Source organism: Bos javanicus, chromosome 12 (assembly GCF_032452875.1).
Source record: "Bos javanicus breed banteng chromosome 12, ARS-OSU_banteng_1.0, whole genome shotgun sequence".
NCBI lineage: Eukaryota > Metazoa > Chordata > Mammalia > Artiodactyla > Bovidae > Bos > Bos javanicus.
Genome location: NC_083879.1, coordinates 78,021,079 through 78,046,315, shown reverse-complemented (window position 1 = coordinate 78,046,315; position 25,237 = coordinate 78,021,079). Strand labels below are relative to the sequence as shown.

Here is a 25,237-nt window from a genome sequence, read left to right as displayed (position 1 = left end):
CATGTTCAACTCTGCGAACCTATAGACTGTAGCCCACCAGGCTCCTCTGTCCATGGAATTCTCCAGGCAAGAATGCTGGAGTGGGTTGCCATTTCTTTCTCCAGGGGATCTTCCCAACCCAGGGATCAAACCCAAGTCCCCAGCATTGCCAGCTGAATTCTTCACCACTGAGCCACCAGGGAAGCCCAATTCTGTCCACATACATCTATGTGTATATTCTAACTTTCATGCCTGTTGTTTTCTTGAGATTCAGAATTTACATTATTGAAATAACTTAAAATCAGAAATCTTGACCCATCATCTAAAGCCTCCTTTTTACAAAAGTCGCATTTAAGACATTTTTCAAACCTTCCTGACTTGCTAGTACAATGATATTCACCTTTATATACATTGTAATAGGTCTCTTTTAACATTGCTACCACTGACACTAGTCACCTTTAATTTTATTTTTTCCTTTCTAAGCATAATGTCGATTCTACAAATAAGTTTATTTTATGGAAAGAAACATCTTGCCGTGCACAGGATCTGTCATATGCACTTTGGGATTAATTTTCAGTTCACAGGTGCATGAAAAATTCAAATACAGATAAATGAGATACCACCTTCAACCTGTATAATTTTAAGTAATTGCTTATTTCCAATTACTATATTTTATGTAGGAGACTTGTTCAATAAAGTGGTTCATTACAATAATTATACTACACTCTTCCCGCAGAATGACATTCATCAAGGCTTGCTCATTGGACCATGGTTTGGGGCTAATGGATGTGTTTTTATAAATGCTTTCCCACTTAATATCAATCTGTCAACATTTTCAAAGTGAGAAAAGAAAACTAAGGCCTCTCAAACTTTTTCCCGCTTAGCAACAGAAATGTATTGTTGACAATTCCAAAACAGAAAAGCTAGTTGAATGTTATAATATTTGTGGGTTTCTTTCTCAAATAAATATGAGTGGCTCCATTTTGAAGGTTACTACAGTGAAATAATGTTCTTCAGATATAAGCAAGGAGCGCCCCAGAGGAATCTAACATTCCCTGATAGGCCTGTGTTTACTTCCAGTCGATTAAATAAATTGAATTAATGTTCCAATTAGCTAAAAGTTGTGACGGATCCCTGATTTTAAGATTCAGTAAATGTGAAATATAAATCCGGTAAACCATCCTGACTCTAATGGGTTAGAAAGGTCATTGATCTCTTTTAATGCTTCATGGTTGTTATTCTGAAAGATCAATTATGCTTACATAGAGGAAAGGAAGAATTTGGCTCGTTAAGATTTTGCATTAGGCGTTGGGACAAGTAAGAGCACGTTGTACTCGTAAACGAATTCTTTCAACTCAAGCAAACAATGTTTTATTACAGTAGAGTTTTCAAAATGCTTTTTAATTTTTCTTTTATTTAATACTGCTTTGTAAATACTTTTAAAATAATATGATATTTCGCATAGACATCATGATATAGTAAAAAACTGTCCAATCCAGAACTCTATTCATAATTCTGCAATCTATTATCTGAGTAACCTTAGAGAACCTAATTTTTGTGAACCTCAGATCTCTCATCTGTTAAAAAATAAAAAGAGAGAGAGATAAAGAAAGAGAGATAATAATACCTACCTATGAGGATTAATTTGAAGATTAAGTTTAAAATATGTAATATAGTACCTCACCATATGATCAAAGAGCCAAAGAAATGAATAAGGATTTAATGGATTTGAAATATACAGTTTACCAGTTTCGTGTTATGACCATTTATACAGTTCTTCATTCAGTGACTAAAGAATATGCATTCTGATTCAAGAACACATGAATGATTTACAGAACATGACCATTTACTACCCTTTGAAGGAATTCTGAAGAGAAACCAAATCAGTATGTTAGGCATCATTTGGCCAACATATAATAAAGTTAGAAACTAAATAACGACTACAAAAAAAAAAAACAAACAAAACACCCACACATTAGAAACTTTAAAACCACTTCCAAATAACTGAGGGAGTATGGAGGAAACCACAATGGAAAAAAAAGCTTCTAGAACTGAAAAATAATGCATGTTGTATATATCAAACTTTGTGAGAACTAAAGGCATTTTTAGAGGAAAAATCATGGCCTTGAATAAAGTAAGTAAAGGAATAAGTGCTGACATTAACCTTCCAAGTATTTAACTCAAGTGTTTAGAAAAGAATCAACCAGCAACACAGTAAGGCAGCAGAGGAGAGATAATAAAGCTAAAAGCAGACACTAATTGAAAAGGAGAAAAAGAATCAATAAAAGTGTCAATAGAACTGTGTTCTTTAAAAAGACTAATAGAAGTGATAAATCTGCAAAATTCAACAAGGGAAAATTAAGGAGCCTTCTGGGAAAGTGACAGAGACATTGGCATAGTTTCTTAATCTCCTGTAATTCCCATAGGAAAATAAACAGAATGCCTATATAATGCACCAAAGTCTATAAACAATACTTACAACAAACCAAGGTAAGCCACGAACTCTGGGAAAAAGCAGGTTCACAAACTGAGAGCCACATGTTTTGAATGGTGCCTTAGTCTGTTTGAGCTGCTATAACAAAATACCACAGACTGGGGGGCTTAAACAGCAAACATTTATTTCTCACAGCTCTAGAGGCTGGGAACCAAGATCAAGGTGTCGGCAAAGTCAGCGTTTGCTCCTTTTCCTGAGTCACGGGTGTTTGCTTTCTTGCTGTGTCTTCACCTAGTAGAAAAAGGAAGAACATCTTTTCCTGGTCTCATAAGGACACTCATCCCCTCTTAGGCACTTTATCTTCATGACCTAATCTAAACCTGATTGCCATCCAAAGGCTTCTCTTCTAATAGCGTCACACTGGGGTGAGGACTTCAGCGTAAGAATTTGGGAGACACAAACATTCAGTTAGTAACGCGAGATATTGGTGTCTGTAGGGAGGAAGCCAAGGTTAGTTACAGGGCATCAGATGCTTCTGGGAACAGGCAGATACCCTCTTCCTTCCACACTGAAGGAAAACATCCAGGAGTGGGCTCAAAAATAACAAGAGTGGTCAAGGAGAATGCAGCCTCAGAAAAAGTTGGTGCTGGCAGGAGGGAGTGGAAACAACCAGGAAATCCCAGAAATAAAGCTGCCTCGTTTGATCCCTATTTACATACAGAAGAGGAAGCCCTGAAATTAGGAGAGAAATACTGGAAATATAGGAAAACAAGTTTTGCCTGAAAATGAGCAACCAAAAATCATCAAAGTCAAGTTCCATAAAAAAGTTACAAGTAAAAGATTACAAGTTAAAAGTTACAAGTATAAGATTATGAGGAAGAGAAGTCTGTCCTGTGGACCACGAAAGCTGCCATAAGGACACTCACAATGAGCTCAAACTGTGCCATTGTAAATTAAGTGAAAAGATGTTACATATCGCATAAGGTTAGGAGAGAAACCTAAGTAAGAATTAGAAAACTTCTAGCACTGAGACATGTAAAATATCATGTATGAAACGAGATGCCAGTCCAGGTTCCATGCACCATACTGGATGCTTGGGGCTAGTGCACTGGAACGACCCAGAGGGATGGTATGGGGAGGGAGGAGGGAGGAGGGATCAGGATGGGGAACACATGTATACCTGTGGTGGATTCATTTTGATATTTGGCAAAACTAATACAATTATGTAAAGTTTAAAAATAAAATAAAATTTAAAAAAAAAGAAAAAAAAAGAAAAGTAATCATCTGTCCTATTTGTGATCATAAGCAGTTATCTTATCAGTTCAGTTCAGTTCAGTCGCTCAGTTGTGTCCAACTCTTTGTGACCCCATGAATCGCAGCATGCCAGGCCTCTCTGTCCATCACCAACTCCAGGAGTTTATTCAGACTCACGTCCATCAAGTTGGTAATGCCATCCAGCCATCTTATCCTCTATGAACTCTGTCAGAAGTCAAAATGAAAAGTTTACAAGGACAAGTAGCTTTTTGCTTTTTCATCAGTTTTTAACTCAACCCTGAATGTGTGTAAAAAAGTAGAGGCTTACATAAATCTAGCCTTGGTAAATTCAAAAAAATTGACATCATTCCAAGGATCTTTTCTTATCACAATGAGGTAAAAAAAAAAAAAACTTCATACGTAAGGTGCTAGGACTCAGGAAAGAACTGTAAATAAAAGCAATGAATGCTAAATTAGAAGGAACATAACCTGATTGCATACATCAGTTGATGCTTTAAGAGAAAAAGAAAGTTAAGGAGTGGCAGTTGTAAGAAATCAGGAAAAAATGAAGAAAGAGATTGAAATGATTTAAAAGAAAATGGCAGACTGAAGAAAGTAAAACATGTCCTACCTCTGTATCTTAGGAGTCCCAAAAGAGGAAAGCCAAAGCACCAGAATAGAAGAAGTACTCACATTTTCTGAAATACACGAAGATTTGAAAGTATGTGTTGAAAGCATACATCATTTATCCAAAAACATCAATCATGAATGACCAGAAATAAGACCTATTCCAGAAAAATTACAGAATCTTAAATTAAAAAAAAAAATCTAGCTCCAAAAAACAAGTGATTATTTGTTTATGAAAAAGAAAAGAACATTTAGATTCCCATCAGCCTTTTCAGTAACAATGCTTTGTGTCAGAAGAAAATAGAGTGACATATAGGATGGTCAGAGAGGGTGTATGTGATCTAGGTTTTTTAATAACTAAGAAAACTGACTTTCAAGATGTAAGAATGTAAGTAATGTATGATGTAAGTAATATTGTGCCCATGAGCCTTTCCTGAAAGACCCTCTAAAAAACATAACTGCAGACAAGCATTATTCCAAAAACACTCGGCTGGTTTTCATTATTTCAGGTGCCTGTCAGTATCTCCTGCAGCCAGAAGAGGGCACTGCACAGCAGCGTGGCTCTGAGTTCCCGATGCTTAGGGCCTGTCCTTGGCTGAAAGAACTGTGCAGGGCTTTACTAAAGAAATCAAATAACTAGATCATCCCTATATAGGCCTTCTTTATTTGCAGAAAGAAACAACAGTTTATAAATACATATCAAGGCTAACAGGTATAGATACCTACACAGATCTATGTAATTCTCTACATCTGTATCTATAGAAGATCTAGGTATCTTTTTTCTGTCAAGAATCTCCCAAAGTTGAATTGAATTTATTCTATTACAGTATTTATACTTCCAGTTTATTCTGATGTTAGTTATAAAATCAGTTCTCAGCGACTCCTTGGTATGAATTAGAAATGTATTCTGACACTTTTATGTATAGAATAGATAAGTAATAAGGACCTACTGTACAGCACAGGGAACTCCACTCCATGCCCTGTGGTGACCTAAATGGGAAAGAAATCCAAGGAGGAAGGGATATATGTATACGTATAGCTGATTTACTTTGCCGTACAGCAGAAACTAACACAACATTGTAAAGCAACTGTACTCCAATTAAAAAAAAAAATTCTGTTTTGTTCAGTTCAAGAGTAGGACAGGGAGATCTGGAGGCTCTTTAGAAATCATTTAGAAACCTTTGGGCTTCCCTGGTGACTCAGAATCTGAGTAAAGAATCTGCCTGCAATGCAGAGACCAAGGTTCGACCCCTGGGTTGGGAAGATCCCCTGGAGAAGGAAGTGGCAACCCACTCCAGTATGCTTGCCTGGAGAATCCCATGGACGAGGAGCCTGGCGGGCTACAGTCCATGGGGTCACAAAGTGGGACACGACTGAGTGACTAGCACTCTCACTTTTCTTTAGAAATTACAGGCAGTGCAGAAATAATTTTATAAACAATAGAACAGGTACTGTCCCCAGTTTCTGCGAAGGTGTCTCCCAACATGAAGAGCACTGTGTTAAGTGTCAGCTGCCCTGGTACAGGGCCTGTAGCTGGGTGATTGCGTTCAGGCCATCATCTTACACTAAGGGAAAGACACAGCCACGGCCTGGGCCCTTTCGTGACTGTGTGAACACCTTTCACTGAGTCTGCTGTCTTCAAAGGGACTCCACTCAATGTTCCTAAGGAGATGTGCTGTTAAATCAATGCCCAAAGTCACTTGTCAGTCGAGGGGATAAAATGTAAGAAAGCTTTATGATTTGATCACGGCAAGCGGGCTTTTGTGTGTTACCCTGAAAATGTAACTTTTCAACAAAATGACTTCCATTCTTGTTTCCTTGTCTATACGTTAATTTATTCTCCCAAGAGTTCTAGTGAATAATGAAACCAGCTCCATTTTTCATTATTGAGAACAGATGAGTATACTGGCTGTCCTCACATGAGAGAAACTGCCGGTGTGTTCAGTGGTCCTTCCCTTCATGACGGGCCTGCCGTGATGTAGGAAAGTCCTGTTGCTTATGGTGACGTCCTGCAGGTTGTCACTTGTGCTGGGATGACCAGCTCTTCCCAGCTCTGGCCATGTGGCCGTGTGGGTTGACATGACCGCATCTGTTTCTGGGTTTGTCCGCAGCCTGGGGCCCTGTGACTTTGCACCTCAAGTTAGTCATCTTTTGTTCAGCAGACCCTGGGTGGTCTGTCTTTCTCTGAATACAGAGTTGTTCAGTCTCCTGCTTGATCGTCTTCCCTCAACTTTGTTTGGAACACATGGTGCCTTATAGTATTTCCTCCACTCGCCTTGCTGGAAGGACCACCTGACTCAGCACTTAAACGGATAGTTTGCACCAAATTAATCTGCCCTGTGCACACATTTCCAACTTGAGTCCTTTACCCACTGCCTCCTTTGCCTGTAGAAATCTCAACCAGCCTCCAGGCCTAGTATGACTTCTACTTCTTCATTCGAGTCTTTGCTAACTATTTCAGACACGCCTAGCTCTCCCCCACCCAGAACCTTACCACCCCTTCTCATCTTTCCTACATCTTTCCTGCATATCACCTAACGCTTGAGTAACTACTGTGTCCTGCTTTTTTCTGATAATCTCATGTGTCACAGCCTTCTCTTCACAGTTACTCCCCTACATACAAACCTTCAAGTTGCAAACTTTCAAAGATGTGAACGTGTGTTCCCATACCCAGTCACGCACGTTAACTCACGGGTCTGGTGGACATTGTCGGGCGTGTGCATCCTTTACAAGTGACTGCGCTTTTCTGTGCCTTGCTGTCAAGACTAGGTAGAGCACAGTGGTGCAGTATCTTATTTCTTGCCTGTTCACTCGATGCCAGTCCCGTATGCCAGCTGGTGTACCGCACTACTGTGCTTTTCAAGGTGTGTGTGTGCACACTCAGTAGCGTCACTCATGTCTGACTCTTTGAGACCCCATGAACTATAGCCCACCAGGCTCCTCTGTCCATGGGATTCTGCAAGCAAGAAGACTGGAGTGGGTTGCCATGCCCTCCTCCAGGGGATCTTCCCAACCCAGGGATCAAACCTGGATCTCTTGCATTGCAGGCAGATTCTTAAGCACTGAGCTATTGGGGAAGCCCCACATTTCATGGTACTATACTGTAAAGATTAAAAGTGTTCTCTTTATTTTTTGTGCTTGTTTGTTTTTTATGTAATATTTGTGTGAAATGTATTATAAACCTATTACAGTACGGTACAATACAGCCGATTGTGTTAGAGGGGGGCCTCAGCTAACTTTGTTGATTGTTGTTCAGTTGCTCAGTCGTGTATAACTCTTGGTGACCCCATGGATTGCAGCACACCCGGCCTCCCTGTCCTTTACCATCTTCCAGAGCTTGCTCAAACTCATGTCCACTGAGTCAGTAATGCCATTCAGCCACTTTATCCTCTGTCACTCCCTTCTCCTCCTGCCTTCAATCTTTCTCAGAATCAGGGTCTTTTCCAATGAGTTGAATCCTTGCATCAGGTGGCCAAAGGATTGGAGCTTCAGCCTCAGCATCAGTCCTTCCAATGAATATGCAGGACTGATTTCCTCTAGGATTGACTGGTTTGGTCTCCTTGCAGTCCAAGGGACTCTCAAGAGTCTTCTCCAACACCACTGTTCAAAAGCCTCAATTCTTTGGTGTTCAGCCTTCTTTATGGTCCAACTCTCACATGCATACATGACCACTGGAAAAACCACAGCTTTGACTATGGACATAGTCCAAATTTGTTGGACTTATGAACAAATTGGACTTATAAACACACTCTCAGAACAGAACTCATTTGTATATAGAAGACTTACTGTATAACTGGGCTTTTGGAGTCTGGTAAGCAAGACCTCAGATTCTAAGGAACTCTTTATCTCCAGTAGTCACTAAAATCATACTAAGGACTCAGTAAATCTAATCTGTTGATCAAAATGAATAGGGCTTTGTCTGAGCACTGTCCGTGGTCTGCACTACCCTTCCTGGTCCTGAATCTTTCCAGGCTGCTGTGCTTCTGTCCTCTGCCTCTGCCCCTTTCCCACCCTCTCTGGCTCCTCTATACGTGCCACCAATCACCTTCTGCAACTAGGAAGCTGAGTTTGGGGAGTGCGTCTTCAAGTTTGTAGCCAACCTCCAGGATTGTTTTTCTCATCCTTCCCCCTGCAATAATTTCATCATTGCAACAAGGAAGAAACCTTTAAAGTTCATCTCATTTTTGTCTTCATGTCTGTAGGCAAAAAAAAAAACTCCTAAACTCATCATTCAGATTAGGATTGGGTCACAGGCCCGGAACATTTTACTGAAATATTAGGGGACATTTTACTGAAAGATGGCGATAAGGGGTTCAGTAGTCATTGCAACCTTGAATTCTTTGAAAACTGAAAAGCCTGTGTGGTTGGAAGGAGTGCTCAGTCATGTCTGATTCCTTGAGATCCTGTGGCTGTAGCCCACTGGGCTCCTCTGTCTATGGAGTTTTCCAGGCAAGCATACTGAAGTGGATTGCACCTTCCTCCTTGACAGGATCTTTCTGACACGGGGATCAAACCCGCAGCTCCTGCATTTCAGAGGGTTTCTTTATCACTGAACTATCGGGGAAGCCAGATGTAAGGACATTTTATTACCAATGAGCACAGCCAGTGTGTTGCCCCCATAGCTGTGACATGTGGCTGGAAAAGCTTGTTTGCAGTTATATTCAAATAAAGTAGGGGTAGAAATTAAAATTAAATGATAGAATCAATCATATGAGGATGCTTTAGTGAAAACATTCATGCCTAATGTTTTAATAGTGTAGCTGTTTCGTGTATGTAATGATCTTTTGGTATGTTTCCCCTTTACATTCTGAAACTAAAGTCACACTCATAATTTTACAGCTTCGCAAGTCTGTCTTCAGCATCAGGGCAAGGAATCTTCTAGAAAAGGAGACTGCAGTCACGAAAATCTTAAGGTAACACCATTTAACATTGATACACAATTAAACACAAGTAGAGTTATATGAAACAACAAAAAAAAAGCTGTTTCTTTAAAATAATGAATAATTTTCTGAGTATTCATATACACTTCCTGCTAGAAAGTAGGTTTGAGTAACTGTATGCTTAGAAATAATGTTAAACACATCATTGATGTCTTGAAAAAGTAATATTTTACTAACTCAATTGGTCATTTTCTCTTTCATGCACTTAAACATAAATTTTAAGTACGGACAATGGCAGAAAGATGGAAATAACTTCTCCTTACAAGTATTATGTCTTTTGTGATGTCTAAAGGACAAATCACAATTTAAGGGGAAAATGGTAAACGGGAAAGCTTTCTGTATTTTTAATTTGAGTCACAAAACCCAAAATTTGTATTCTTTGTCATTCGAGAAGAACTCTGCCCAAAGTGTGAAATGAGTGGCGGACTTCTGCCGTTGTTGTTACTTATCAGCTCTGGGAACAAGGTTATGATCTAAAGAAACTGTAGCTGCCTCTCTATTTTACTCATGTGCTGCTGCTGCTACATCGCTTCAGTCGTGTCCGACTCTGTGCGACCCCATAGACGGCAGCCCACCAGGCTCCCCCGTCCCTGGGATTCTCCAGGCAAGAACACTGGAGTGGGTTGCCATCTCCTTCTCCAATGCATGAAAGTGAAAAGGGAAAGTGAAGTCGTTCAGTCATGCCTAACTCTTTGCGACCCCATGGACTGCAGCCTACCAGGCTCCTCCGTCCATGGATTTTCCAGGCAAGAGTACTGGAGTGGGGTGCCATTGCCTTCTCCATATATGAACACAAATCACAAAATTAGATCATAATTCATAAAACTAGATATTCTGTCAGGTGAGTTCATAGAAGCTTGAACCTAAATATTATGGAAGCTTGAATCTAAAATATTAAATAGATAAATATGACATATAACAGGTCAGCTATTTCTGAAGTGTAGTCAAGTTGTGGTAAAGAGATGATTAAGAAGAATATGAATTTTTAAAATTTTTATAATTATGTATCAATGTTAATAAATTTAAAAGAATTAATACCACAAATAAAGTGATTGTAATTTATTGATTTATTTAAAATCAATGTATATTTAAAATCTATAAGAATCAACAGCATATCTATTTTAGAATGCTTATACAAACATGTAATTTTAATTGAAATCTGCCTTAAAGTATCAGGAAAGAAAATTGAGTGAGCTACTTAAGCATATTTTCCAAGACCATGTTATAAAGTAGCATGATCACTATAAAAATGCATAAGCATTTGGAATATAATTTATTGGTGTGTGTATTACACAGATGTGAGTAAGACATGGGCTTCCCAGGTGGCTCAGTGGTAAAGAATCTGCCTGCCAATGCAGGAGATACAGATTCAATCCCTGGGTGGGGAAGATCCCCTGGAGGAGGAAGTGGCAACCCAGTCCAGTGTTCTTGCCGGGAAATTCCATAGACAGAGGAGCCTGGGGGGCTACAGCCCATGGGGTCGCAGAGTCGGACACGACTGAGCAACTAAGCACTCATGCGTGTGTACCTAAACACTGGAGCCTGGAGGTGGAGTGGCTGACCGGGGAACAGATCAGTCCATAAAAGGAAGCTCTCTCTGCTGCTGCTGCTGCTGCCGCTACGTCGCTTCAGTCGTGTCCAACTCTGTACAACCCCATAGACAGCAGCCCACCAGGCTCCCCCGTCCCTGGGATTCTCCAGGCAAGAACACTGGAGTGGGTTGCCATTTCCTTCTCCAGTGCATGAAAGTGAAAAGTGAAAGTGAAGTCGCTCAGTCGTGTCTGACTTTTAGCGACCCCATGGACTGCAGCCTACTAGGTTCCTCCATCCATGGGATTTTCCATGCGAGAGCGCTGGAGTGGGGTGGCATTTTCCTTGCCTTCTCCAAGGAAGCTCTCTCTAAATGGTGCTAAAGAGAAGGAGTCTGTTTCTCTTCCACTCCACCTGCATTATTAAGAATAGTGGAGTTTGGGGGCCACATTGCTGGGCATATGGGATCTTAGTTCCCTGTTTAAAGTCTGGAGAAGGTGATCTTTGGGCTGCCCAAAGTCTGTACACAGGATACTGGACTTAGTGTTAGGGGACTCTATAACTTTGAGCAACTTGCTTATCTGACCCCTGTTTTCTCATCTGCCTTTGAGGTATAGACTGCCCAAAAAGGTTATCTGAGTAATCGGCTGATGAAGCCAAGTGAAATGTAATATTTACTATGAGGAAAACGCCCAGTTCAGCAGTCTTAATAATGACTCAGAAGGGGTAGGTCAAGGGTGAATATTCATAAGTTTTGGGGCTTAGGTTTCAGTGTTTTTAGTGGGGAAGTCTGCTTGAGATTAGGCAAAATTCTTGGTATAAGGGTCTAGATCATTTTGCAGTGTGTACAAGTATTGAATCATTATGTTGTACCCCGAAACTAATATGATGTTTTACATTAGTTGTTGTTTTAGTCGCTAAGTCATGTCCAGCTCTTTTTGATCCCATGGACTGTAGCCTGCCAGGCTCCTCTGTCCATGGGATTTCCCAGGCAAGAATACTGGAGTGGGTTGCCAAGTCAAACCCAAGTCTTCTGCATTGGCAGGTGGGTTCTTTACCACTGAGCCACCAGGGAAGCTCTATGCATCAGGTACACCTCAATTAAAAAAAAAAAAAAAGAGTTTAGTACTCTTCAGGATATACAGGTAACAAATACTATTACTCCATTACTATTCAGAGGAGGGCAACACTCCTGGTCGGGAATGAAGAAGAGGTAACACACGTTTAGGTGTCCACTGCCTTTAATGCCCTTTCCACTCTCTATGGCTCAATAGTTCAGTCATCAGCTATTGAGATGGAGTTTGCATTTCTGTTATTTCACTTACCTTCTTGATTTGGGAGTGATTTTGAGAAGAGGGAAAATAAATGGTGACTCTGAGCTGCCATCTTTGCTGCAGAAATCTATTCTATTCTATGTCTTGAATTCTTAACCTCCCTGGTGGCTCAGATGGTAAAGAATCTGCCTGGGATGCAGGAGACCTGAGCTCAAATCCCCTGGGTCAGGAAGCTCCCCTTGGAGAAGGGAATGGCTACCCACTCCGGTATTCTTGCCTGGGGATTTCCACGGACAGAGGAGCCTGACGGGCTGCAGTCCATGGGGTCACAAAGAGTTGGACACAACTGAGCAACTAACACCTCCATTTTCATGTATTACCTTTCAAAAATAAATATAACTGATTTTGAGTAACAGCATTCTTAAAATGTTTAGGGTTGGTGGACCCAGCTAGGCAGGGTCTCGGCCTGAGTCTTAATGAGAACCAGTGAGAACCAGTCTGGACCGGTGTGTCCAGTGGATGACCTGTTTTCTAGAGAGAGAAAACAGTCCTTTAGTCTGTAGTTCAGATGAGTGGATTTTCGGAAAGTTCTTGAAGCTAACAATGAAATTACTTACTTGTTATGGCCTTAAATTCCTGGACATTCATTTTCCTGGAATGAATATTCAAGTCCTATTAATGGAGGGGTCTTGGTTCTTAGTACTGATATTGAAGCTGTGGAATTACCAGGGTTCTCACTTCTTAGGGGACCCACATTTTCAAATATCCATCTTCTGTTTGAAACAGGATCTGAGTTATTCTAGCAAAGAACATGCTGTATACCTCCCTATGAACAGGAAATTCTAGTCCACAAAGAAAAAAGACTTTCAGAGAGAGGCTAGAGTGTTGAATCAGTGGTGGGGTCACCAGTGATTTCTACATATTATAATCTGAATATAATTCTACATAATATAATCATCTTTCAGTTGTATTTTTCTACTTATTATTTTTTTTGAAATTAATGTGTGCTTTGAAAATTGAAATGAAATTCTGGGTATGTATAGAAACACTTCGATGAGAAACAAAAGTAGGGCATTTTAACAGAACTTGAGAACACTGTCAAAAGCTTAAATGCAGCTGTTTCACTTGGCACTAATGGGCCAGGCTTACCTGGAGAGTCTTGTGAGAAAGAAGATGGCCCTAAATTATAAAATCCAAGGTTGCTATTAAATTCACTCTTGTTTTGACTTTGGCTACACTGTTCAGCTCCACTAGAGAAAGCTTTCTTCAAAAGGCAGTGACCTTTATACCACATCAGATGAAATCAAAACACCAAGCAGTGAGCTTTCAAAAGCATCGCCCCCTCTCCTGAGATTTCTCTAATTTGAGCCCTGAAATTGAGCAAAAACGCATTATCATTCCTGTGAGGCTGAATGCATCGAGAAATGTCAGAATAAAATAATTAAACACGTTCCATTATTTCAGAAAGTTCCATCCTTTTGCATTTCACCATCAGTATCTCTTTAGCTAGGGACGGAATCTTATAACCTCTCTGAGTGCTCAGTCCGGTATGATTTTTGTAATGTGATATTTGGATCTATGATATAATTGTCTTTTCCATACACTGAATTAATATGTTTAAAATATAATTGAATGCTACTTACTGTTTAGAAACTAAATATATTTAATGACTTACTGGGTCAGTTTTTCTCATCACTTTTTTCAAAGTTTATTCCTTAAATTGTTCCTACACTGAAGACATGGACATTTTAATATAACAAAACAATATACCAAAACTGAGTAGTATCTCTCTCTCTCTCTCTTTCTATGTGTGTGTGTGTGTATAAATATACATATATATATATATATACATTTTTTTTTCAATCTTTTGGCCACACCACACAGCATATGGGGTCTAAGTTCCCTGACCGGGGATCGAACCTGCACCCTCTGCATTTTGACCTCATAGGATTACCAGGGCATGTGTATCAAGTACTTACTCAGCAACCCTGTAGCCCAAATAAGTGAGAATCCTGGCTCCATGCCTTCTGGATGTCTGACATTGGGCAAGTTGCTTATGTCTCTGCACCTCTGTTTTCTCTCTCTTAAATGAGGTCTGTAAATTTATAGCCCCTGACTTACAGGAGAGGGTTACACAGGTTGGTATCTGCAGTTGATTTTCCATTATTGGGAACAAGTTAGGGGAGACCCACGGTTGCCCCTGAGGGACAAGCAACTGACAGCTACCTTTCAAAGCTGATCCTCCAGGGCTTGCTGCAGAATGTCCGCTGTTGTCCAGCAGAGGCCAGATCTGAGGAGCTTAAAATGCTTTTGACACATCAGTGTACTCTTTTTCCGGGTTGATCCCAAAGTCCTTGCTTACCCAGCTAGAAGCAGTGTACTGCTGCAGCTCATTTGAGAAACTTCCCTGGTGGCTCAGTCGGTAGAGAATCCACCTGCAGTGCAGGAGATCTGGGTTCAATCCCTGGATCAGGAAGATCCTCTGGAGAAGGGAATGGCAACCTACTCCCGTATTCTTGCCTGGGAAATCCTATGGACAGAGGAGCCTGGCAGGCCACAGTCCACGGGGTCGCAAGAGTCATACATGACTTAGTGACCAAACCACTGCCATCACCAAGCTTTGCTAGACTGGCTAACATCTTCAGGGTATCATCAGATCATTTGTTTAATTCATTTGCTGGATGCTTATTGTTGGGTATAGTTGTGAACTAACAACAGATTTCTCAGCCCAGGTTAGCATCCCCAATAGCCGATGGAAACTCCTGGACATGGAGAACTGTGATCTTTGTAAATGCCTAAAGGGAGGCTGTGAAAGTCTCCATTCTGCTTGGATGGGCCAGGAAATAAAATAGTCCTGTCTCAGAACCTACAGAGGCATTGGCAGGAAGCCTAGTCAAACAGGTAGAGACCAGCATCCCACAGAGAGGTTTGGGGGTGGCCGCAGGTGTTGGTAAAGTGGAGCCTGATGGGCTTGGCAGCCGGAACAGTGACGGTGAGCAGGATTTAATTGAGATCGTTGGTTCAGAGGGGCTGGTGCCCAGGGCAAGGGAGCAGCTGAACAGAAGGTGTGACTGCCAACATGGGCACCATGGGCAGACCAGGGACCACTGGGGCTGGGACACGCATGGCATCCTCTTCTGCAGGGGTTGTAATTCCTGCCTGGAACCTTCCATGTGCACATAGCATTGGCGCTCCATAACTTCAGGATGGTTGAGGGCTTAGCTGGGGTAGGTTCTTCCTGGGCCGTGGGCTCAGTGAGGTATTTCTCTTGATCCGCTGGCATCTCTGAGGGTCTTATTCTCCCAGCTCTCTCTCCCCAAGGGAGATGAACTGACATCTGGACTCTTCCCTAGGATGTAAGCATCTAAGTCTTATTCCCCTGGAAGGGGTGGCAAACCTGATTTTGAACCATGGAGGAGAACATAGAACTTTCTAGAGGAAGAAATTCAAATTAAATATCAAAGATTCCCTCCAAAGTCCACCTGTCCTTATGCATTTCACTAGCTGTGAGAGCAGGGGAGTTTGAGGAGAGGACAAAGAACCTCTTCATCCTACTCTGCCTTGTCTTGTCTAGACTGGAGCTGCCAGTTCTCTGAGAAAATTCTCAGGGAGTCTAAGAGCGCTTTGCAATGCAGAGCACGATTTCTTATCCCCTCGGCTTTTTCCCATGGAACACATTCTCCTTTTCGAATTATTGTTTCATCTATTAGCCCAGGAGTTCAGCAACTTCTGGGTAAGGTCACGGGAGTTCTGTGCAGCTCCGTGCCCTGGGCACGGCTCACAGGGCATGCACAGCATCCCCGAGAGGATGCGAGGACCGTGCATGTCCCAGAACCCGGGGCTAGACTTGCCAGAGCTCAATGAAACCTGCTTCAGCCCCTGGGGGCTGTGGTGCACCAGGAGGACCCCGCAGACGAGAGGAAGCGGGCTGAGACTGGTCAGCCTGCCGACACCACGGCAAATGTTTATAACCATCATTAGCAAGAATAACCTGAAGTTTTAAGGAAAGAGAGTATGGGGCATTAATGTACCCTTTATTAATTAAATTAAATTATTACTATCTGATTTATTAAATAGATGTATTAATATATTGACTATGTTTAGAAATACATAGATTTTTAGTATGACTCTATTAGTATTGCCATTACACAGTAATCAAATATTTCATGTAAATATTAAATACTATTGTAAATATTTATCTGTGATTTTGTTAAGTCTGCCTAACTGTTGGCTTTCCTTATGAAGATTTTCCTGGTACTTAAAAAACTTGTAGACTGGTTGGAAGACCATTTGGAGATATAGAGACTAAGTAAATGGGTAGAAATTAGCTGTATTCAGAGAACAATAAACTAAGGCAATAAGATATGTGGGAGACTTCCCTGGTAGTCCAGTAGTTAAGACTCCTTGCTTCCACTTCAGGGGCTTGGGTTCAACCCCTGGTGGGGGAATTTCTGCATACCATATGGTGCAGCCAGAAAAAATAATTAGTTAATTTAAAAAAAAAGAATCCGTGGGTGCTTGCATTTGAATAAAACACAAAATAGTGAAAATTTCAAGGAGGCAAAATATAACTTAATTGAAACAATATATTCTTGTTTTGTTTGCTTTTACCAACTAAACTTTCTTTGCTTGCTGCTGCTGCTGCTGCTGCTAAGTCGCTTCAGTCATGTCTGACTCTGTGCGACCCCATAGACAGCAGCCCACCAGGCTCCTCCGTCCCTGGGATTCTCCAGGCAAGAACACTGGAGCGGGTTGCCATTTCCTTCTCCAATGCATGAAAGTGAGAAGTGAAAGTGAAGTCGCTCAGTCGTGTCCGACTCTTCTCGACCCCATGGACTGCAGCCTACCAGGCTCCTCCGTCCAAGGGGGTTTCCAGGCAAGAGTACTGGAGTGGGGTGCCATTGCCTTCTCCCCTTTCCTTGAACTTTGAAAAATGTTTTATTGAGATATAATTAACATATGTATTAGTTTCAGGTGTACAGCATAGTGATTCTAGGAGGTTTGTATATCCTATGAAATGATCACCACAAAGGAGTCTAGGTAACATCCATCACCTTACATAGTAAAACAATACATTCTACTTTTCTAGGTAGTACCTGATTTGTAGTAATCAAAATATATTTCATTGACATAGTATATGATTTGTAGATTACTTTCAGATAAGCCCCCAAAGTGATTGTATTAATACTATGGATTAGGAGAGCTACTATGAAATTTTACCTAACCGATGTGGGAAGATATTTTGACTAGGTTTTTCTTTTACTGTTTTATCATTGATGGGTAAAGCAGTAAGTACTAGAGGAAGATGCATATCTCTAGAAAAATCAGTTTGAATGGTTTATGCAGCATTTGGCAGATTTCGTTTTTGGTATTAAAAAGCTCAGCCTTTGCATAGCAGTTGGCATTTTTCGGAATCCTCAGCAAGGTTCACCACACAGTGAATGGTACAGGGTTTCAGATATTTTATTTGCTGAATTTCGACAGATGCACTAAAGCCATGGATTTCTCAAGAGGTCATTTGCCTTCTCATGTATGGTACCTGTGTATGATAAGACTTAAGGCTTCTTTTGTTTTTCGATCTAAAACAGTGAGGTCTGGTTGTCGGTGTATTTACATGTCTACGTATGAAAACATTTTCTTGAAAAACACAAGATCAGAAGGAACTGATTCTCTGTGGCTATTGAAGAGCCGTTCTCAGGCCTGGGCTGACTCACGATATAAACTATAAACCTATAAACAAACGCAGCTCTTCTCTCATTGCCGGAGGCCAGGAGTGAGGAACTCACCGTTAGCTTTAGCATTGTGGAGGCAGGTGAGAGTCCTTCCCAGGAAGCACTCACCTGTTCTCTTCCCAGGTTCTGAAGCCATGGTTTTACGTCATTACCCCTGAAGGACTGTCTCTCTATTCTCTCTTGATGTTGTTCAGCCACTCAATCATGTCCTCCTGCTTGCGACCCCATGGACTGCAGCACGCCAGGCTTCCTTGCGATGTCCTCCAATGTCTCCCAGAGTTTGTTCAAACTCATCTCCACTGAGTCAGTGATGCCATCCAATCATCTCATCCTCTGCCACCCCCTTCTCCTCCTGCCCTCAATCTTTCCCACCATCGGGGTCTTTTCCAATAAGTCTCTTGATGTGACTATCTTACATTAACCACATCTGATAATACTTTACAAGGGGACCCTCAAATTCAACGTTCTATGAAGTCATATTACCATGCCTTTAGATGGTAATGACATTTAATACTGGACACTTAATATCATGTAATTTAACTTCTCTATAATGTATGAAAGTAATTTGAAGACTCACAGGCCTCTGTCTTTCATTATCGAACGTACAGACTTTGCCCATCCCGTGTCCGGGAACATTAAGAAAGAAGATGTGGAGACAGCTAGGAAAGAAACCAAGGACCCCCTGCTACTGTTTCTATAAACAACTCGTGGTGTTTAAAGGCTAATAAAGCCCCAAGATCTCTCTTAGAAACATCATCTTTGGGCCAGTCTTAAAATATTTTAGATGGAGACATGTCAAGAAAAATAGAGACGATTTCTTAAGACACGATTCTCTCCCCTCGACCTCCATAGAAGATTTTATATAAATATATGGCTGTCATATAAGGGGTAATTGAAATTCCACAACACAAAGGCAAGGCAGAGAAGGGGGGGAAAAAGTCAGTCTTTCATATTTTTTTTTCAAAGGCTTGGCAAGAAACCAGGGGTAATATTTTTGCAACTGGGAGTGCGTATTTGCTGAAGAATATTCCCACGTTTGAGTCATCATCAGGGGTCCTAGTCTTGTTTTACTTTCAAAGGTAGAGAGGGCGGAACGTTAACCCCAGCTGGGAGAAGGAGCATGCCCCACTGTCCTTCTCCTCCAGGGAGCAGGGATAAAGGGATTACAGATGCCTGCATAATAGAGAATTTCCTCACTCAGACAAGACAAAAGGCTTCATTATTTTTCACCAGACCCTTGAAGCCTTGTGCCTTCCCGTTCCAGAAGCCAGGCAAGCTGACCAAGTGTTTTGTTTTGTTTTTAATTTTAAGCCCACATAATGGAGTTTCTAAGAACCCAGGCTTCAAGGACTTGCCATTATGAAGGGATAAAGGAAAGATATTGAAGACCTTCACGTCACAACTCTTAGGGTCTCCCCTCCGCCCAGATGAGCCAGACTGTCCCTGGAGATCAGTGTGTGTCTTCAACACCTGAGCATTGTCTTCCTTCCACGAGACCAGAAGGCATCTAAATCCTTATGAAAAATGTAAAGCAGCAAAATAGAATTGAATCTTCGAGTACTTTTCCTTCGGACTAGGTTTTTTCCTGAGTAACTTTAACAACGGATGCATCTTATTTCTTGCTGGTAAAAGAGTAACAGTCTCAAATTCCTCCCTTATTTACTATTTTGGTTTGGCCGTAGATTGCTGTAAGACACGGTGTACGGTGACCTTGTTCCCAGTGATGGTTTGCAAGTTTCTCTTAATAACTTTCTCATAGAATACAGATAAAGATTTATAAGCTTTCTACTTGCAAGGAACACTGTCTGATTTTTTATTCCCGTCTCAGGGTCTCCTCTATCATAGACATGCAGCGTGTTTCTTGAGTGGTGTAGTGTTCAAGTGAAAGTGAAGTCACTCAGTCATGTCCAACTCTTTGCGACCCCATGGACTGTAGACTATGAGGCTTCTCCATCCATGGGATTTTCCAGGCAAGAGTACTGCAGTGGGTTGCCATTTCCTTCTCCAGGAGATCTTCCCAACCCAGGAATCAAACCCGGGTCTCCTGCATTGCAGGCAGATGCTTTACCGTCTCAGCTACCAAGGAAGCCCAATGAATAAAAAAAAAGTAAAAGTAAATGAATAAAAAATAAATAAAAAGTTAGTAGTATTCTAACTTGAGATCAAATTAAGATTATTTAACGTCCCCTTTCAAAAGCACAGTTCAAGCACATGCTGTTTTGTTTGTGATTATTTCCATGCTTCGTGAGCATAAAAGGATCAAAAAAGAAATGAAAATATTTGATCTTTGCAGATGTCAAGGTTCGTTCATTTAACAAATGTTTGTTGAGCACCAACTGTGTACAAGGTGGAGTCATCAGTGACCAGCCGGGGTGTCTTGGAGCTCTTTGGAGCCCGGCACCTGTGAGGATCGGCAGGACCACGGAGAGCGATGTGGAAGCAAGGTCCCTGCCGGTGGGAGATGGGACCTGGAGGGGCTGTCAGAGGCAGACCCTTCAGGACCTTGCAAGTCAAGCTGAGCTTTGGGTCTTCATCTTTTTCTGAGGAGCAATAGGATGTTGAGGATTTTAAGGCAGTGATGATAACGGTATTCATTACCTATTGCTGTGTTGCAAACTACTCCACAATTAGGGATTTAAACAGCACGTGGATGAACTCACAACTTTGGTCAAGAAGCTGGGCATGTGTTGCTTTCTGCCACGTATCAGCATGAGTCAGCCACAGGTATACCTGTGTCTCCTTCCTCTTGAAACCAAAACAGTATAGTAAAGCATCATCCTTCAATGAAAAATAAATAAAAATAAAAAAGGTAGGCATGGCTTCGTGGGGTCTCTGGCTCTGGGTCTCTCACAAAGCTGCAGGCGTTTTGAGGGGAACGGGAAGCATCCCCTTCCTAGCTCGCTTGCACGGTTGTTAAGAAGCTTGTGTGCCTCCTGGGCTGTTCGTGGGAGACCCCCATCTCTTAGGAAGGGGGTCTCTCCTTAGAGCAGCTCCCAGCATGCCGCCTTCTTCCTCTAGCAAGTTAGAGACTGCAGAAGGTGGAACCACAGTGTCTGGTGACCTCTTCCATTCCTTCTGCCTTCTGTTCGTTAAAAGCAAGTCTCTAAAGTCCTGCCTACACTCAAGGGGCTACACAAGGGCAGGGAAACCAGCGTAACCAACAGTGCAGTCTGGCTGCTCCCACTCAAAAGCCAGAACAGAGGGCGTGCGTGTGTGCTCAGTCGTGTCTCACTTTGGACTTGCCCAGGAAGAATACTGGAGTGGATTGCTATCTTCTCCAGGGAATCTTCCCAACCCAGGGATCAAACCTGCATCTCCTGAGTCTCTGAACTGGCGGACGGGTTCTTTATCACTGAGCCACCTGGGAGGGTAATATAGAGGGCAGGTTGGTGGAAAGGAAAGTTTGTTTCATTTTGGATGCCAGCAGCTGGGTAGGGGGTGGGTGTGGATTCTGTCCAAAGGCTGACTCCTCCCCAACCCCAACAGTCTGGGGGCACGAGCTTCTATAGAGAGAGGGAGGGGGCTCTATACAGCGACAGCACAGTTAGCCCTGACAGGCATCTTGAAATTGGTCATCGGTGGTCTGAGCAGCGTCATGTTGATTGGTTTAAGTAGTTAATCTTCAGTTCTAGGGTCGGTTTGTTTGCATTTCTTGAGGCCAGTTCTCAGAACTGTGGCAGCTTTTGGACACGACTTAGCAACTGAGAACACAGGCACTCACATCATGGCTACAGTCAGTTCATCCTGTCGTTCACTTCTCCACCTGGCGGGGGTTTCAGTATCTGTAAGACAACTCACAGGACATGGCTCAGAATATTATCTACAGCCTTTGAGAAGGAACTAAGGGTCCTTGACTCTGCTTAATGACTATTCCCATTTGGTCTCCTTGGACTGTTTTCCTTTGTTTCTGTATGTTCTCACTTCTCTGATTAACCTTCTTCCTTGCCTAAGGTTTTTCCGCAGACAACAGACAGGTGGAGGATGGGCAGCGGGGAGGGCCACAGGGTCCTGCCCCGTATCACCAGGGGGAGGGGACCACCGTCACACCATGGATGGTCACTTCAGACATCACTTTGCCTGGGATAATAATACGTTTGTGGAGACCAGTTAAGAGGCTGCAACGCTGGTCCAGAGAGTACATCTCTGTTCACAGTCAGAACAGAAAAGACTTACCGTCCAACGCAGATGTCCATCAGACTTCCTGTCCTCCACCTCCACCCTCTAAGTTTCAGCATTAACTGTGGCTTAGGACAAGACAGAAGAGTGGCTAACGGAAACTGAAATTTAAATCGAGCATCAGCGTTCCCAAAGCACTTGCATGTTCATAACCCTGCTTGGTCCTTCCCACTCCCTATGAAGTCAGTATTTTCGTCCCCACATTTTACGCTTATGGCACCGAGGCTCAGAGAAGACACATCCCTTGCCTGAGGTCCTATAGCTCGTAAAAGCTGAGGTCAGAAGTGTTTGATTCCAAACTGTGTGTTTTTGCAAATCATCTTCTCCGTTAAGTCTCCAGACAAAGGCAGACTGTGAAGCCCCTCTGTACTCCTGGGTGGATTTGCTACTCTGAACCTGAGACTAGCAAGTTCTAGGTCCTGCATGCCCCACTACACACACGCGTGCACACACGCACACACATACTCATCTCTACTTTCTGTACACCCCTACATCCCCCTGTCTTCCGTCAGTCCCTTCACGTGCCAGGAACTTTGCTTCTAGGAATATGAGTTTGAGTGATAAAATGGGCTGTGAAAAATGCACAGTCTAGTAAGGGAAGTAACTAATGCCGTAAGCATTAAATGACCGAATGACATAAGCATTAAACAAGCTTGGTTAATAACATGGCTACAGGAACATGGAACATCATCCTTTCGTACTTTCCCCTCGGTAAAATGTTTATTTCTCACTTGATGTTACTTATCAGAACCCATGTATATCAGAGTTTGTAATTATATGACACTCATGTCAAAACTCAATTTGGTAGTTCATAGTTTGGGTGACAGTCCACGCTTGCGCATAATAAAATTATATTTATTTTTAAAGACAGTAAAGCAATCTTTTACCATACTTTTGGGTGAACCTTGGCCCATTGCATTAGAAACTCTGTAACCTCTTAGTAGCAGCTGATTGTGCCAGACGGCAGTGACTTTTCTACCAAGCTTATTGTTTTCTTGACTAACAAAATATTTTACGTGTATCAAAGACGGTGACATTGGCTTATGCGTGAAGCTGCTGTATTTATGCAGAAACATCCTAATGCTGCATCTTTGCTGCACCGACCTCAAAGCCCAGGTGTTCTCAGGGCATCCTTCCCCACGCCCTTGCTTCCAGCAGCCCCCCTCTCCCCCAGATCCATAGCCTCCTCTCTGAGTTTCTTGCATCATGCATAGGGAACCCAGTTTGGGCATCTGGTCACCTTGTATTGGGTTGTCCAAAAAGTTCATTCCGTTTTGTGGAAAAATTCAAATGAAGTTTTTGGCCAACTCAGTATAAGATTTTCCCCATATATTTTCTTCTTTTATATCCTTTTTATTTACTTGTTTTTGACTGAGCTGGGTCTTCTTGCTGTACGGGCTTTCTCTAGTTGCAGCGAGCAGGCTACTCTTCACTGTGGTTTGCAGGCTTCTCACTGGAGTGGCTTCTCTTGTTTCAAAGCACAGGCTCTAGGGCACAGAGTTCAGTAGTTGCAGCTCACAGGCTCTAGAATGAAGGCTCAGTAGTTGTGACTGTAACTGCCCTCATGGGGCCCATGGGCAGACAGTGACCACTGGGGCTGAGACAAGCATGCTTTGTCTGCCCATGGGATTTTCCAGGCAAGAATAATGGACTGGGTTGCCAGTTCCTTCTCCTGGAGATCTTCCTTATCCAGGGATCGGACCCATGTCTCCTGCATCTCTTGCATTGTCAGGCAGATTCTTTACCGCTGTGCCACCTGGGAAGTCCAAAAAAATTTGTCTTCACCCAATTTACTTTGGCCACCTGACGCAAAAAAACTGACTCATTGGAAAAGACCCTGATGCTGGGAAAGAATTAAGGCAGGAGAAATGAAGGCTGGGAAAGAATGAAGGCAGGAGGAAAAGGGGGCGACAGATGGTTGGATGGCGTCACTGACTCATTGAACATGAGTTTGAGCAGGCTCTGGAAGTTGGTGATGGACAGGGAAGCCTGGCGTGCTGCATCCATGGGGTCACAAAGAGTCGGACATGACTGAGCAACAGAACTGAACTGAATTTGCCATGAATATGGCCCTCAGTTTTCAGTAAAGAAACCCTAGACTTTCTCTCTGGAGTTTCCTAGTTCAAAAGATGCTGGACCTCCTCAAGGGAAAGAACGAGATTTCAGAACATTTGGTCTAAGAAAAGACTCCACGAAAGGACTGATTGCTGGATGGAGGTGGAGGCTGTTGAGCTTCGTCTTGGGACTAGAGGTGGGGGTGGGATGCTGGGGTGTGAGGCTGGCAGATGATGGCCTGAAATGCCAAAGGGGACCATTATCGCGAAGACACAAGGGCCCCATCTGCCTGATTTCACTCTCCTTGGATCTTGTGGGCACCTTGTAGGCCCGGGGAAGGAGGAGGAATGTCAACAGCCTGTGCTCAGAGAGCAAGAAGACTGGCAGAGGCCTTTCGCCCAGCAACCGGAAACCACAGAGGCTGATGCTCTGAAGTCCCTTGTTACATGTTTTAACTGATCCAGAGTTACAGAGCATTCTCTTCTTTTTTTTTTCCATCAGTATCTAGTTTGAAATTCTTCCAGCTAACAGTGTTTATAACATAGAAGGAAGTGGTAGGATCAGGTTTGGCAAATGTTAAAGCAAATGGTTTCAAATGTTACATTTAAGTCTCCATCTTAGTCTGCTTAAGCACAGGTTTTCTGATTGCAGGATAGAGCTAAAAACCAGCCCTGTGACCCCCACCCTGGATGAGTGAATCCCAGAGAAACGGAAGATTCACCATGGACTGCAAAGCTGCATGTCACATGCACGGCTGAAACGCCAGCCTTTTGAGTATTCTTTTCTGAATTCTCTAGATCCAGCAGGAAAGAGAGAGCTGGTCATCAGCCAGAGAGGAAAAGGGGAGTAGCTTTCTCCCCAGCTGTTGGATGGGATGGAGGAGGAGATGTCCTGGGGGAGGGATTGTCTCCATGGAGACCTGCCTGTCCTGTTCAGTCAGAAGAGGGCGTCTCTGCTGTGGTCCTGACTCTTCTCCAGCAAGGGTGCCCAGGCATCTTCAGACTGGGCTACTGGGCAGGTACCAGCAGTTTTCTTTTTTTTAATCACAGGCGTCTTACAGCCAGTTACATTCTACGTATTTCAGACATCAAGGACACTCAACGCAGAAGGGTATTTTATAATCAAGTTGTATGTGTTGCATATTTAAGACCTATAGGTCTCAGCCACTTTAGAGGAGAGTCTTGGGATGAAAAATAAAAGTTAACTAAGAAAGTGGTTGAAGGTTAAGTCTTGACG

At 42.5% G+C, this 25,237-nt stretch overlaps 1 protein-coding gene across 2 annotated transcripts in view; it reads left to right on the top strand.

Moving 5' to 3' along the window:
• The window catches only part of NALCN (sodium leak channel, non-selective), a 300,944-nt gene that overhangs the window by 218,310 nt on the left and 57,397 nt on the right, over positions 1 to 25,237 (top strand). For both annotated transcript variants that reach the window (XM_061435322.1, XM_061435321.1), the window contains one exon: positions 9,134 to 9,207. In XM_061435322.1, the coding sequence (XP_061291306.1) occupies positions 9,134 to 9,207 (74 nt within the window). The remainder of the gene's footprint in view (positions 1 to 9,133; positions 9,208 to 25,237) is intronic.